The sequence below is a fragment of the Myotis davidii genome, unplaced genomic scaffold (assembly GCF_000327345.1).
Source record: "Myotis davidii unplaced genomic scaffold, ASM32734v1 scaffold446, whole genome shotgun sequence".
NCBI classification, from domain to species: domain Eukaryota; kingdom Metazoa; phylum Chordata; class Mammalia; order Chiroptera; family Vespertilionidae; genus Myotis; species Myotis davidii.
The window spans coordinates 89,313-100,166 of record NW_006296799.1 but is presented as its reverse complement, the minus strand read 5'-3'; the positions used below and the strand labels follow the sequence as shown (position 1 = coordinate 100,166).

At 53.8% G+C, this 10,854-nt stretch overlaps 1 protein-coding gene across 1 annotated transcript in view; it reads left to right on the top strand.

Moving 5' to 3' along the window:
- NDNF (neuron-derived neurotrophic factor) overlaps window positions 1-1,446 on the top strand; it is an 8,936-nt gene extending 7,490 nt beyond the window's left edge. The window contains exon 3 of the mRNA XM_006772502.2: window positions 2-1,446. Within this exon, the coding sequence (XP_006772565.1) occupies window positions 2-867 (866 nt within the window). The 3' untranslated portion in view covers window positions 868-1,446. The remainder of the gene's footprint in view (window position 1) is intronic.
- Window positions 1,447-10,854: the final 9,408 nt, after the last annotated feature.

The window sequence follows — 10,854 nt, the reverse complement described above, 5'->3', positions numbered from 1 at the left end:
CCCTCGCGGCCCCAGGCCGACATCCAGAAGGTGTGCATAGGGAACAAGAACATCTTCACCGTCTCGGACCTGAAGCCCGACACGCAGTACTACTTCGACGTGTTCGTGGCCAACAGCCGCAGCAACCTGAGCACGGCCTACGTGGGCACCTTCGCCAGGACCAGGGAGGAGGCCGCGCAGAAGACGCTGGAGCTGAAGGACGGGAAGGTGACCGAGGTGTTCGTGAGGAGGAAGGGGGTCAAGCTGCTGCGCTTCGCCCCCGTGTCCTCCCACCAGAAGGTCGCCTTCTTCATCCACTCCTGCCTGGACGCCGTGCGGGTCCAGGTGCGCCGAGACGGGAAGCTGGTTCTGTCCCAGAGCGTGGAGGGCGTGCGGCAGTTCCTGCTCCGTGGGCGGCCCAAGGCCAAGTACCTCCTCCGGCTGAAGGGGAGCAGGAAGGGGGCGTCGGTGCTCAAGGTCCTGGCGAGCACACGGCCCGGCAAGCACGCCTTCCCGTCCCTCCCCGAGGACACGCGGATCAAGGCCTTCGACAGGCTGCGCACCTGCTCGTCGGCCACCGTGGCCTGGCTGGGCACCCAGGAGAGGAGCAAGTTCTGCCTCTACAAGAGGGAGGTCGGCGACGCCTACAGCGAGGACCAGAGGAAGAGAGAGCAGAACCAGTGCCTGGGGCCGGACACACGGGCGAGGTCGGAGAAGGTACTCTGTAAGTACTTCCACAGCCGGAACCCGCAGCGGGCGGTGACCACGGAGACCGTCCGTGGCCTCCAGCCGGGCAAGGCCTACCTGCTGGACGTGTACCTCGTGGGGCACGGGGGGCACTCCGTCAAGTACCAGAGCAAAGTCGTCAAAACCCGCAGGGTCTGCTAGTGACCTGGGTGCAGGCGCGTCACGTGGACCTGTCACAGGGGCCTCCAAGATGCGAGTGCCCGCGGCTGAGCACGAGGGAGGGGTGTCCGCGGGCGTCCGTGGATGCTGGCGTCCCCTCAAGAGGGGAGACTGGTCCTCGCACGCCCTGGGTGCCTGGTGTGTGACGTCACAGACAGACCCCGCAGGAGCCACCATCCCCGCTCTGACCACTGCATGAACTGCTTCTAAATTATTTTATTACCTGAAAGTTTAAAAGATGCCATTCATTGCACACATCCCCCCAAATGCAAACCAGTCCTCTCGATAGATGCTAGGATATATCGATATAAATTATTTTATAAAGTCTTGTCTTAAATGTCGGTGTGTCTATGATCGTAAACTATTCAAGTCTCCTGTTAAAGCACAGATCGGATCTACGTCTGTGATGTGGACGGTGCTCTGGTCAGCTGTACGGTAAATGCTTATCCGTCGCGTGGAATGTTTAAATGCTGTATGTCTCTCCTGTGTGGAGTTGACACGTTGTATCCATGTACATAACATTAAAGATATTAGAGTCTATTCTGCTCATTTTCCCAAGCAGCGGCCTTGGTGTGTCCAGTTAATGTCTGTCCCCCGAACTTGCGTCCTTATGCACTTTGGCACCGGGCCCGACCCTCTTTGGATAGTTGCTGTCGTGGCGCGTCTCCGGGACGTCGCATGGCATTGGGGACGGGATTACGGTCCGAGCTCTGGCGCTGAGCAGCTCGCAGTTGTGAGCACTGAGTCCGGAGAACTGGTTTTCACAGGACAGGACGAGCCGAGCACTGCAGCTCCCTCTCCGAGCGCCCAGCACCTCGTCCTGCACAACCCAGTGCCTCTCTGTGTTTAAAATAAGCTCCTCCTTTAGGTACAAACGTGCGGTAATTCCAGGTGTTTTCTGTGTGCGTGTAATTACTAACGAGAGAACGCCAGAAGCGGCTGTTTCGTAACATCAACAGTCCGACACTTTCCCCTTTGATTTTTCATGAATCTTGAACAAGTCATTTAGGTGTCAGACAACACTGAGGCCACGGGTGACGGCGTCCGTGTGTCCGAGGCCCTGGGAGGTCGGTGCCAGGCGGTTTCCTTCTCCGCACGTGCTGCACGTGAGGCCGTGGGAACCAGGACCCGGACGGGCTGGAACCTGCAGTCGCCTGAGTTGTGCGACTTCGGGAACCTGCCCGTGTGCGCAATCAGGTGGGGACGGACCGGAGCAGGTGACGCTACAGGCTACTTTCATTCCCTCATAAGACGTTGTCCTTGGTGGAACTCTGCGACGCTCAGTCACAGAGTGTCTGGAACTCCAAGTGGACACAGGTGTAACCCTTCACGGCTCCCTCGTCTCCGACGTGCCGGCTCCACCTTCCCCAGGGGCCGGCACAGGTGCGTCCCGTGCGGGCAGATGGCTCTGGCCCAGGGGTGTGAGTGCTGGTCCTCACAACAGATGCCCTGCCCCCTTAGCAGCAGTGCCCCCGTCAACATGGACCAGCCAACTCGTCCGTGTTGAGACCAAATCAAAATGTGTCCCGTGTGTCTGTGCGAAACAGCTGTGGCACCTGAAATAATCCTTTATAAGGACGAGTGTGTAACCGACCTGGAAAAAAACATTGTTGGTTGAAAGTAAACCTTCAGAATTGATAACATCCCAGCGATGTTCTCTCCTGAATTATGAGCGTGGTGCCGTGGGAAGGGGAATCCACGGTCTCCCATGACTCGCAAATGCGTTCTCACACAGCAAAGCGCTAGACCCACGCCAGTGAACCCACCGTAACGCAGCTTCCGAAGGGGGCGGGCTCCCCGCTCAGCCGGCCGGCCGGGAACCAGGCCAAGTCAATGTCACCGAGTTGGCGTCTCCAGCCGCTGCGATGGTGGCTGCTACAGCCTCTGGATAAATCCGAGCATTCTTTCATGCCCCAGTGAAGTTCGCCTTTTAAAAATGTCAGGAGAGTGAGAGACACGTTGTGAAACTCCTGTCACTCATAAAGAAAGAACCTATTAATGTTAAGGCTCCATTACTCATGTGCTGAGGTTTTAGGAGCGCGCAGGTGAACTGAGGACAAGAGAGAGAATTTTGTTCCTAATTAACGAAAGAACTAGAAAGTAGCTACTGTGAGAACGCACCCCCTCGTGTCCACGGAGCTGAAGTGTGTGTGTGGAGAACGGGGCGCGGGAACCCCATTGGGAGGGGCGGAGCCGCGTTGAGAGGAGCGTGGTCTGAGCACGCACCCAGGTGCACCCCTTCAGTTTTCAGGTGCAAAAAAGAGACGACCAGAGAAATATCAACAGAGTTCTCGTAGTCGACACAGACAAGGGGTGGAATTGCCCAGGCTCCGAGATCCTTGCTGGAATAGAAGTCAGTTCTTAGTGGGGGAAAGCCACTCGATCATTTTCCAAAAGGAAACAAACGTTTTGCCTTCTTGTTGATGTCAAAGCGACCTGTCCTTAAAGCCCATTTCAGATTTCCTGAAGGGTGTGTGCACAGCCTATAACCCATAACTGCATACTAGTAAGAAAAAAAACAGAATGGTTTTTATTTTTATTTTTTTATTACTGATTTCAGAGAGGAAAGGGGAGAGAGAGAGAGAGAGAGAGAGATTATTGATAAGAGCATCACTGATTGGCTTCCTCCTGCACACCCCCCACTGGGGATCAAGCCCACAAACCGTGCATGTGCCCTGACTGGGAATAGAACTGTGACCTCCTGGTTCAGCGGTTGGCGCTCAACCACTGAACCAGACGGCCGAGCTCAATTAGGCGTCTTCAGAGACAGAGTCTTCTACTCTAGGCCTGCGTGCACACAGACCTGAGGCGATACGGTCATTAGTTGCTTAAATGACAGCCCTGTGTTTTTAAAACCGAAACTATTCAGAATCAATAAAAATTGTAGTGGATGACTTCCTTGGTCAAATTGCTTTACCATCAATGTCTAGATGGTTTTTTAAACATCATTAAAGGATTCGTGCTGGAAGGACGTGGGCATCCCTTATTGCTGCTGTTCAGAACACATTTGAAAAATTACGATTTGTGGAACCCTGAGAAGCCGAATAAAGTGGCTGCAGTAAAATCGTCACTTAGATGAACTCCGGGCGTTCAAGTCAGCTTGATGGTTCTTAATAGTTTGGGAGGTTCAGATGCCGTCAATGAAAACAGTTTCTCTCATGCTCAGCTCGTGGGATTCGATGGGCCTGTAACCAATCAGAATCTCTCAATACTAACCAGCCCCGCAGGGACCACCTCATCCACAGCCTCAGTTTTTTTTAAAAAAAAAATGTGTTTTTATTGATTTTAGAGAGAAAGGAAGGGAGAGGGAGAGGGAGCTAGAAACATCAATGAGAAACATCATCTATGGACTCCCTCTTGCACGCCCCCTGCTGGGGGTCAAGCCCGGCCACCTAGGCCTGTGCCCTGACAGGGAGTGAACTGGTCGGTGACTGCTTGGTGCCTGGGATGACACTCAGTTCACTGAGCCACACCAGCCAGGCACGGCCTCGTTTTATACGTGAGGAAACAGAGGCCCAGTGAGAGCAGAACCCCGATTCCTGTGCCCCCAGTTTAACGTTCCCTCCAGAAAGCCACAGCGACTCACCTGGGTGCACCTCTGTCTCTGCTCAGGGGCTGGCGTCGAAGCAGAACCAAACCCAAACCAGCATCGACCTTGGAGAACAAGATCCCGTGGATCTTCCCCAGCCACTCCCTCCCCCCTGACATGGTGGGATACTGAGAAAGCCGGCTGGGAGCTGGCCGTGGGATGTTCCCCGACGAGGGCTCGAGGGAAGGGGCGCTGGTGGGCTCAGCCGTCCTGCGTGTGCTTGTCCGCGGGACCTGGGCTCTGCACACTCACGCTGTGTTCTACCCAGAGCTCCGGCCAGAAAAGCAAACTGGTTCATCGGGGTCTTTGCTGTTATTCTGAAGGGGGGACGTGGGGGAGGGGGGCAGAGAGGAGATGAGAAGAGTATAGTCCTACCTCATTTCTTTCTCAAAGGGGCTTGTGAGGTTGAACGAAGCTCAACTGTATAAGGTTTGGGATTCTGCCCTACACCCAACCTTCCCCTGGGAAACTTGACCTTAATCGCCACCTGCTAACTGCCCGTTGGGTGGCTCTGGTGGTTGGAGCAGCGTCCCCTATGCCCGAGAGATTTTGGGTTCGGTCCTGGGTCAGTCTGGGCACGTAGGGGAGGCAACCATCAATGCCTCTCTCCCCCTTTCTCTCTCCCTTCCTCTCTCTCTAAAATAAATAAACATGTCCCCGGGTGAGGAGGTTTAAGAAATGAGTAATTAACATTGTCTCCCACTGATAGACATTTTCGTTTCCTGGGAACAGTGGGCCGTGTATGGCGGTAAGATTTCCTTCATTTCTGTTTGTTTACTCTCCTCCGTCTCAATTTTGAGAAAGAAACTTCATCATCAAGGTTTAGAGAGGAAGTTAATTAGAATGGCTTTTCGTACCCACCCCCAGACCTCGTTCAAAGATGTTTTTAAATATCCAAAGTGTAAGAGAAACAGAAAGCCTGCAGAGATAAACAGGGGGCACCCACACTGAAGCGTCTGGGCGTAGGCACGTCGCAGGAGGCACGGGCATCGGCCGGGCACTAATGAGGACAGGTGGCCTCGGCCGTCCCCCCGGGAGAGGGAGGAACTAGGAGCAGAGGGGGTGCTGGGTCCTAGTAAGGACCCATTTAAAACAGGAATAAGAGTAAACGTTCTCATCGTCCCATCAAGCCACCAGGAGAGCTGAGGAGGTCTTGAATGGAGAGTTAGGAATGGAGAGTCCAGAGGCTCTGACCAGGGGCACATTGAGCCTCTGCGGACACGGCAGGGCCCCAGGCCTGCAGACTGCGGAGCAAGTGTCTGAGTGGACTCGGCTGTAAAACAGACAAAGCAGGCGGGTCTTGCTACGGCTGATGAGATCCAGTCAGAACCGCCTACAAAATACAACCATCTTACGGCGAAGAGGTGGGATGAATGTGTTGCTTTGAGTCCAGAATTATTGTCAGAAACCGGTGAAGTCTAAGCAGTGATTTAAAAGCATCTGCCGTCCCTTTTTGGTAAGCAGCCTGCCAAGATGAACATCCAAATAAACAAATATCCATTTCCTGTCCGTAGTCAGGCCTTCGTGTCATCCTTCCAGCGCGTATAAACAGGGAGGCCCGGGGTGATATACATAAGATACAGGTGCTTGACCAGACCCCAGCATGTCCATATTCAATTATAACTCAGACAGGGTTTTGCTTCTGAGAGAAATTGTTTGTAATCTACAGATCCAAGTATATTAATGCACAGTGTGTGTGTGGGGTGGGTGAGGGGGGAGGTAGGCCTGTTCAGTCCCATCCCTCCCTGTGGAATAACTCGGACCGTGAAAGGAGGTGGTCTGTGAGTGCCTCTCTCATGGGCTGGGAGAGCTGCCCACACCCGTCTAGGAGCGGCTCCCAGGGGCTGCAGGGGACCCTGGGCAACCACGGCCGCCCGGCCTCTGCGGGGGCCAAGCTGTGCTCTCCGCAGATGCCGGGCCTAACAGGGGGGCTGTGGCTCAACCCCAGTACTTACAAGCAGCCCTGGCGACATTGAGCAATTCTGGCTTTTTCCAGATGGAGTGAGAACTTTATTGAGGCAGGTGAGGAGGCAAGTGAGACAAACAAGTATACGTCTGTTTCTTAACTGGCCAAATGCCACTCCTCCGATTTTGTTACAGTAAAACTACAGTTTAAAAACACGTTTTTAAGAAATCGCGGGCTCCTCTAGCCGGCTTGTTATGTGGTAGGATCGAACCCCCCCTCCCAGTTAAATGACACTTAGCGTTTTCCTCAACCGGAGAGGCCAACATCCAAGTCAGAGGTTGTCGAATTTTGCCTTTTTCCGTCGCGCACACGACCCCGGATTCCCGCGGGGGGTCCACGCGTGATCTTCGGGTCTGGCAAAGGTGGCAAAGGTGTGAGGCCAGGGTAAGACCCGGCACTAACATTTACATTACTCCTGTTTTGTCACGTTCCCCTGACTCATGGCGGGAGCTGTGTGCTGAGCAAACTTGACGGCCCCAAACCCTGCACACCAGGGCCCAGCCACGCGTCGCAGGAGGGAGCGAGGGCTGAGACTGCGGGTAGATGCTCCGAGAGTTCCCGGCGCCGAAGCACACGATGCTTACGCTCTGCTGTGGACACACGGGGAGGACCGGGCTTCTGGTTCAATGTCGCTGAGGACTCCGGCCAGTTACCACCTGTCAGTAGCCCAGGCCGCCTCCCGCGCGTGCTGGGGCTGCCCTGCAGCAGGAAGAGGAGGAGAACGCTTCCAGACGCCACTGCGCTCTCCCTTCTCTGGTGAAGCCACAGGCTGATGGAGCCAGGACTGTGCGGCCAGCAGGGGAGAGGACGGGCACGTGTGCTTTTAGCTTCAGTGCCTTGAGCGATCTCATTCGAAAATGAGGAGGGACGACGGCGGAGATTCCTTTTGGAAAAGTGGGGAAACTAAGGACTCTAAGCAGACAGCGAGCCAGGCCTGAGAAGTACAGCTATTGAGCCCTGATGACTCTGAAACGAATCCATTAGTGTTATTCTCAGTGAACAGACGCGGAACCCAAGCACCGAGGGTCACGGCCTGGGCTCAAGGTCGCCGAGTGAGTGCGGAGGGGGTGCATCTGGCTCTGGGGTGTCTCTCTCCACCTCCACCTGCCTGGTCCGGGGCCCCAGTGCTGGTTAGTGAAGCAGAGTTTCCCACAAGGAGCACATGAGGGGCAGATAGACAAACAGGGGGCGAGGGGAGGATGAAAATATTTTCAGAGCTTGGTCTCGACACAGAAATGATTCTCATTGTGTGGGTAAGTGTGGAGGGCCAGAGACAGAAGAGAAATAAGCCCAATTTTCATTGTCATGGTGTCTTGTACTGTAGCACCACCTTGCTTGGGATCTGCTTATGATAGAGAATTTGCGGTAATGCTTACATATAATATAACGTGTCTGTAATACGATGCCAATAAACCTTTATTTAATGCTTTTGTGTTTTCTGGTTTGGGTTCTGTTGGGCCATTGTTTTGCCTTCTTTTGTCATTTTTTTTTCTTTTAATCTTTATTGTCAAAAGTGTTACATGGTTCCACCTTTCTCCCCATTAACCTCTTGGTCATGGTTTTTAAAGGCAGATAGCTACTGAGCCTTCATTATGTCAGGCCCTGAGCTGAAGCCTATCCTGAACAGAGGCACTGTGTTGCTAACCCCGGACAACGTGAAGGGAGATGCTGTTACTGCCCACACATCACCGATGAGGAAACCAAATGTCAGAGAGGTTAAGTCACGCCCCCAGCGTCACACAGCGAATGAGGGTGCAGCCCAGGGATCAGCCCAGGGCTCCAGGGAGGGCCAGTGAGTGCAGATGAGTCTCAGACCCTGACTTGGGGGCGGGGCCCGGGCTGTGCTGCTCCTAAAACCGTTAAAGCCTGGGGACCTGTGCTCACTCTTTTCAGCCCCTGCTTCTGGCATGGGAAATACCTGCTATGGATAGTTTCCTGGTTCCTTTAGGACACCTTTGTTCCCTGCAAGTGCTTCCTATGTCCTTGGCCTGAGGAGGCTCGCTCAGCCCCTGCCCAGTCCCGGCTGCAGGCTGGTGACCTCGCCTTGCTGGGGCAGGTGCCCTGGTGGCGGGGCCCAGGCCTCCCCTCAAAGGCCAGGCGTCAGCAGCCATGGCCGCTGTGGCTGACCCCTCTCCTGCTCTTCCTGGGACAAGGCGAGGCGGGAGTAGGGTCCTGGTGCCCCCTTTCCACTTTAAAAATAGATTTTCCTAATTCCTACAGCAAGCATGTTAAACTCACAGGCTACCACAGGCCAAATAAACACAGTGTAAGTGCATGTGCTGCAAAAACACAAAAGCTTCCATTTTCATAGAAACGGAGGTTTATTTTGATAGAGACATGCCGAATACGAAGGGCTGAAATAAATGAGCGATCGTTAACATAAAATAATAGAAGTTTAATAAATATTAATATTTTTTCTTAAACATTAGCTTACCAGCCACTGAATAACTGCACAAATTAACAAGCGTAACACAAATAAACCCATTTTTCTTGTTCTCCGAAAGCGAAATATTCCCTGTTGTGCACACCAAGCAAGTCAGTCCAAGACTAATGTGGCCATCGGCTGCTAAAATATTCGCTGCCGGTATCAGTGGAGAGAAATCGGGCACCTGCCCGTAAGACGCATAAGGGAAATGAATGCAACACGATTATAGTAATCAGTCATTAGTGAATGTTGTAGTTCCTTATTAATAATTATGTAGAACAGAATATTGTAAAAATTAAGTTATGAAATTTTTATTAACACATTTTTTACATACCATTATGTTGGCCACAGAAATATCTGTTGTGGGCGGCATGTGGCCCGCGGGCCATGCGTTTGACACGCAGTAATGTTGTCCCACAGTAATGTTGTTTAAAAATGGCATTCACAACACGAAATGTGAACCTTCTCTCTAATTCCACGCCCCAAAGAAAACGATTGTGGTTCTGCTTGCATTCCCTGCACAGAAACTAATACGTATCATTATCCATTTGGATCAAATGAGGAATTCACTACACACAGTTTGCCACTGGCTTTCCTCATTGAACTCGCTGTTTGGCCCACATTCCATGACGCCGGACCTCATTTTTTTTTAAAAAAACATGGGCTCTTCCTGGACATTTTCTCTGATGTGCAACGTGCATGTCAGTGAGAGCACGTGGTGAGAGCACATGTCGGTTACACGAGACACTGTCCTCAGTCCCCGCCAGGCCGTCCCCTGTGTCCCCTGAGGTCCATGTTGCCCCCGAGCTCCCTCTCCATGACCTGACACTCGCCAGGTCCTGGGGAGCCACTGCAGGCCGATCGCCAGCGCCCTCCTGGCCGGGCCTCCGCCCAGTTTAGGCAGGGATTCTGGGGGTCAGGTTAGCAGCACCCTCCATCACTGACTGAACCCCGCACCCCTCCCCCCTCCCGGCACTGCCTGCTCACCTGCCAGCCTCCAGCAGGGAGCCTGCGAGGTCCGGTGAGCCAGGACGGCTAGACTCCCCCAGTCAGTTTCTGCCCCCGGACCCATGCCGACCCTGCTCACGCCCAGATCCCCACGTGTTTTGTGGAGCCACCTGTCTCCCCTCCTGCAGCACCCCGCCTCCAGGGCTGGGCTCATGACCTCGGCTCCCCGTGGGACGGGTGGCAGCACGGCCTCTGTCATGTAATCAAATGCTTCCAGACTCTGCTGCCTCCCTAGTACCCCCTGGGGGGGTGTCCCCCGAGATCGGGACTGTTGCTAAGGAACAATGCACACAGGTTCTAAGAACCAGAGAACTAGATCCACGGTGAGTTCAGAGACCACGACCTGGGGCTGGTTCGAGGGATCTTCTGTTGGCATTTGTCATCAGCACTGCGAGGGGTGGTTTGTGCTGCTCCACGCAAATCAGGTGACCTTCGGCAAGTGCAGCCGGCGCTCCAGGTAGAAACTGTCCCCGAGTCCATGTGACACAGAGGGGGTTACACGCAGGTCATCCTGGCTTCTCTTTTCCTCTCCCCTCTTAAACCCGTCCCCAGCCCCTGAATCCAAGAGAGCCTGGGACCGAGGCTTTCAGTGAGTGCTTCGTCCATCCTTCCTGTGTGAGGGGAACTGGGAGGAAGCAAAGGCTCACCCCACCCAGTGCCCTCCAGGGATCCCGTCATGGGGAAGGTGACAAGCCGCCACCTGCAGGCCATCCTCTGTCCTCTGCGAGCTGCCTTAGGAGAGCTCAGGGGGCTGAGGTGGCGGCCACAGAAGGGGCCGGCCCTCCGGGGCTTGAATGTCTAAAGCAGGGGTCCTCAAACTACGGCCCGCGGGCCACATGCAAATACAAATATTGTATTTGTTCCCATTTTGTTTTTTTACTTCACAATAAGATATGTGCAGTGTGCATAGGAATTTGTTCATAGGTTTGTTTTAAACTATAGTCTGGCCCTCCAACGGTCTGAGGGACAGTGAACTGGCCC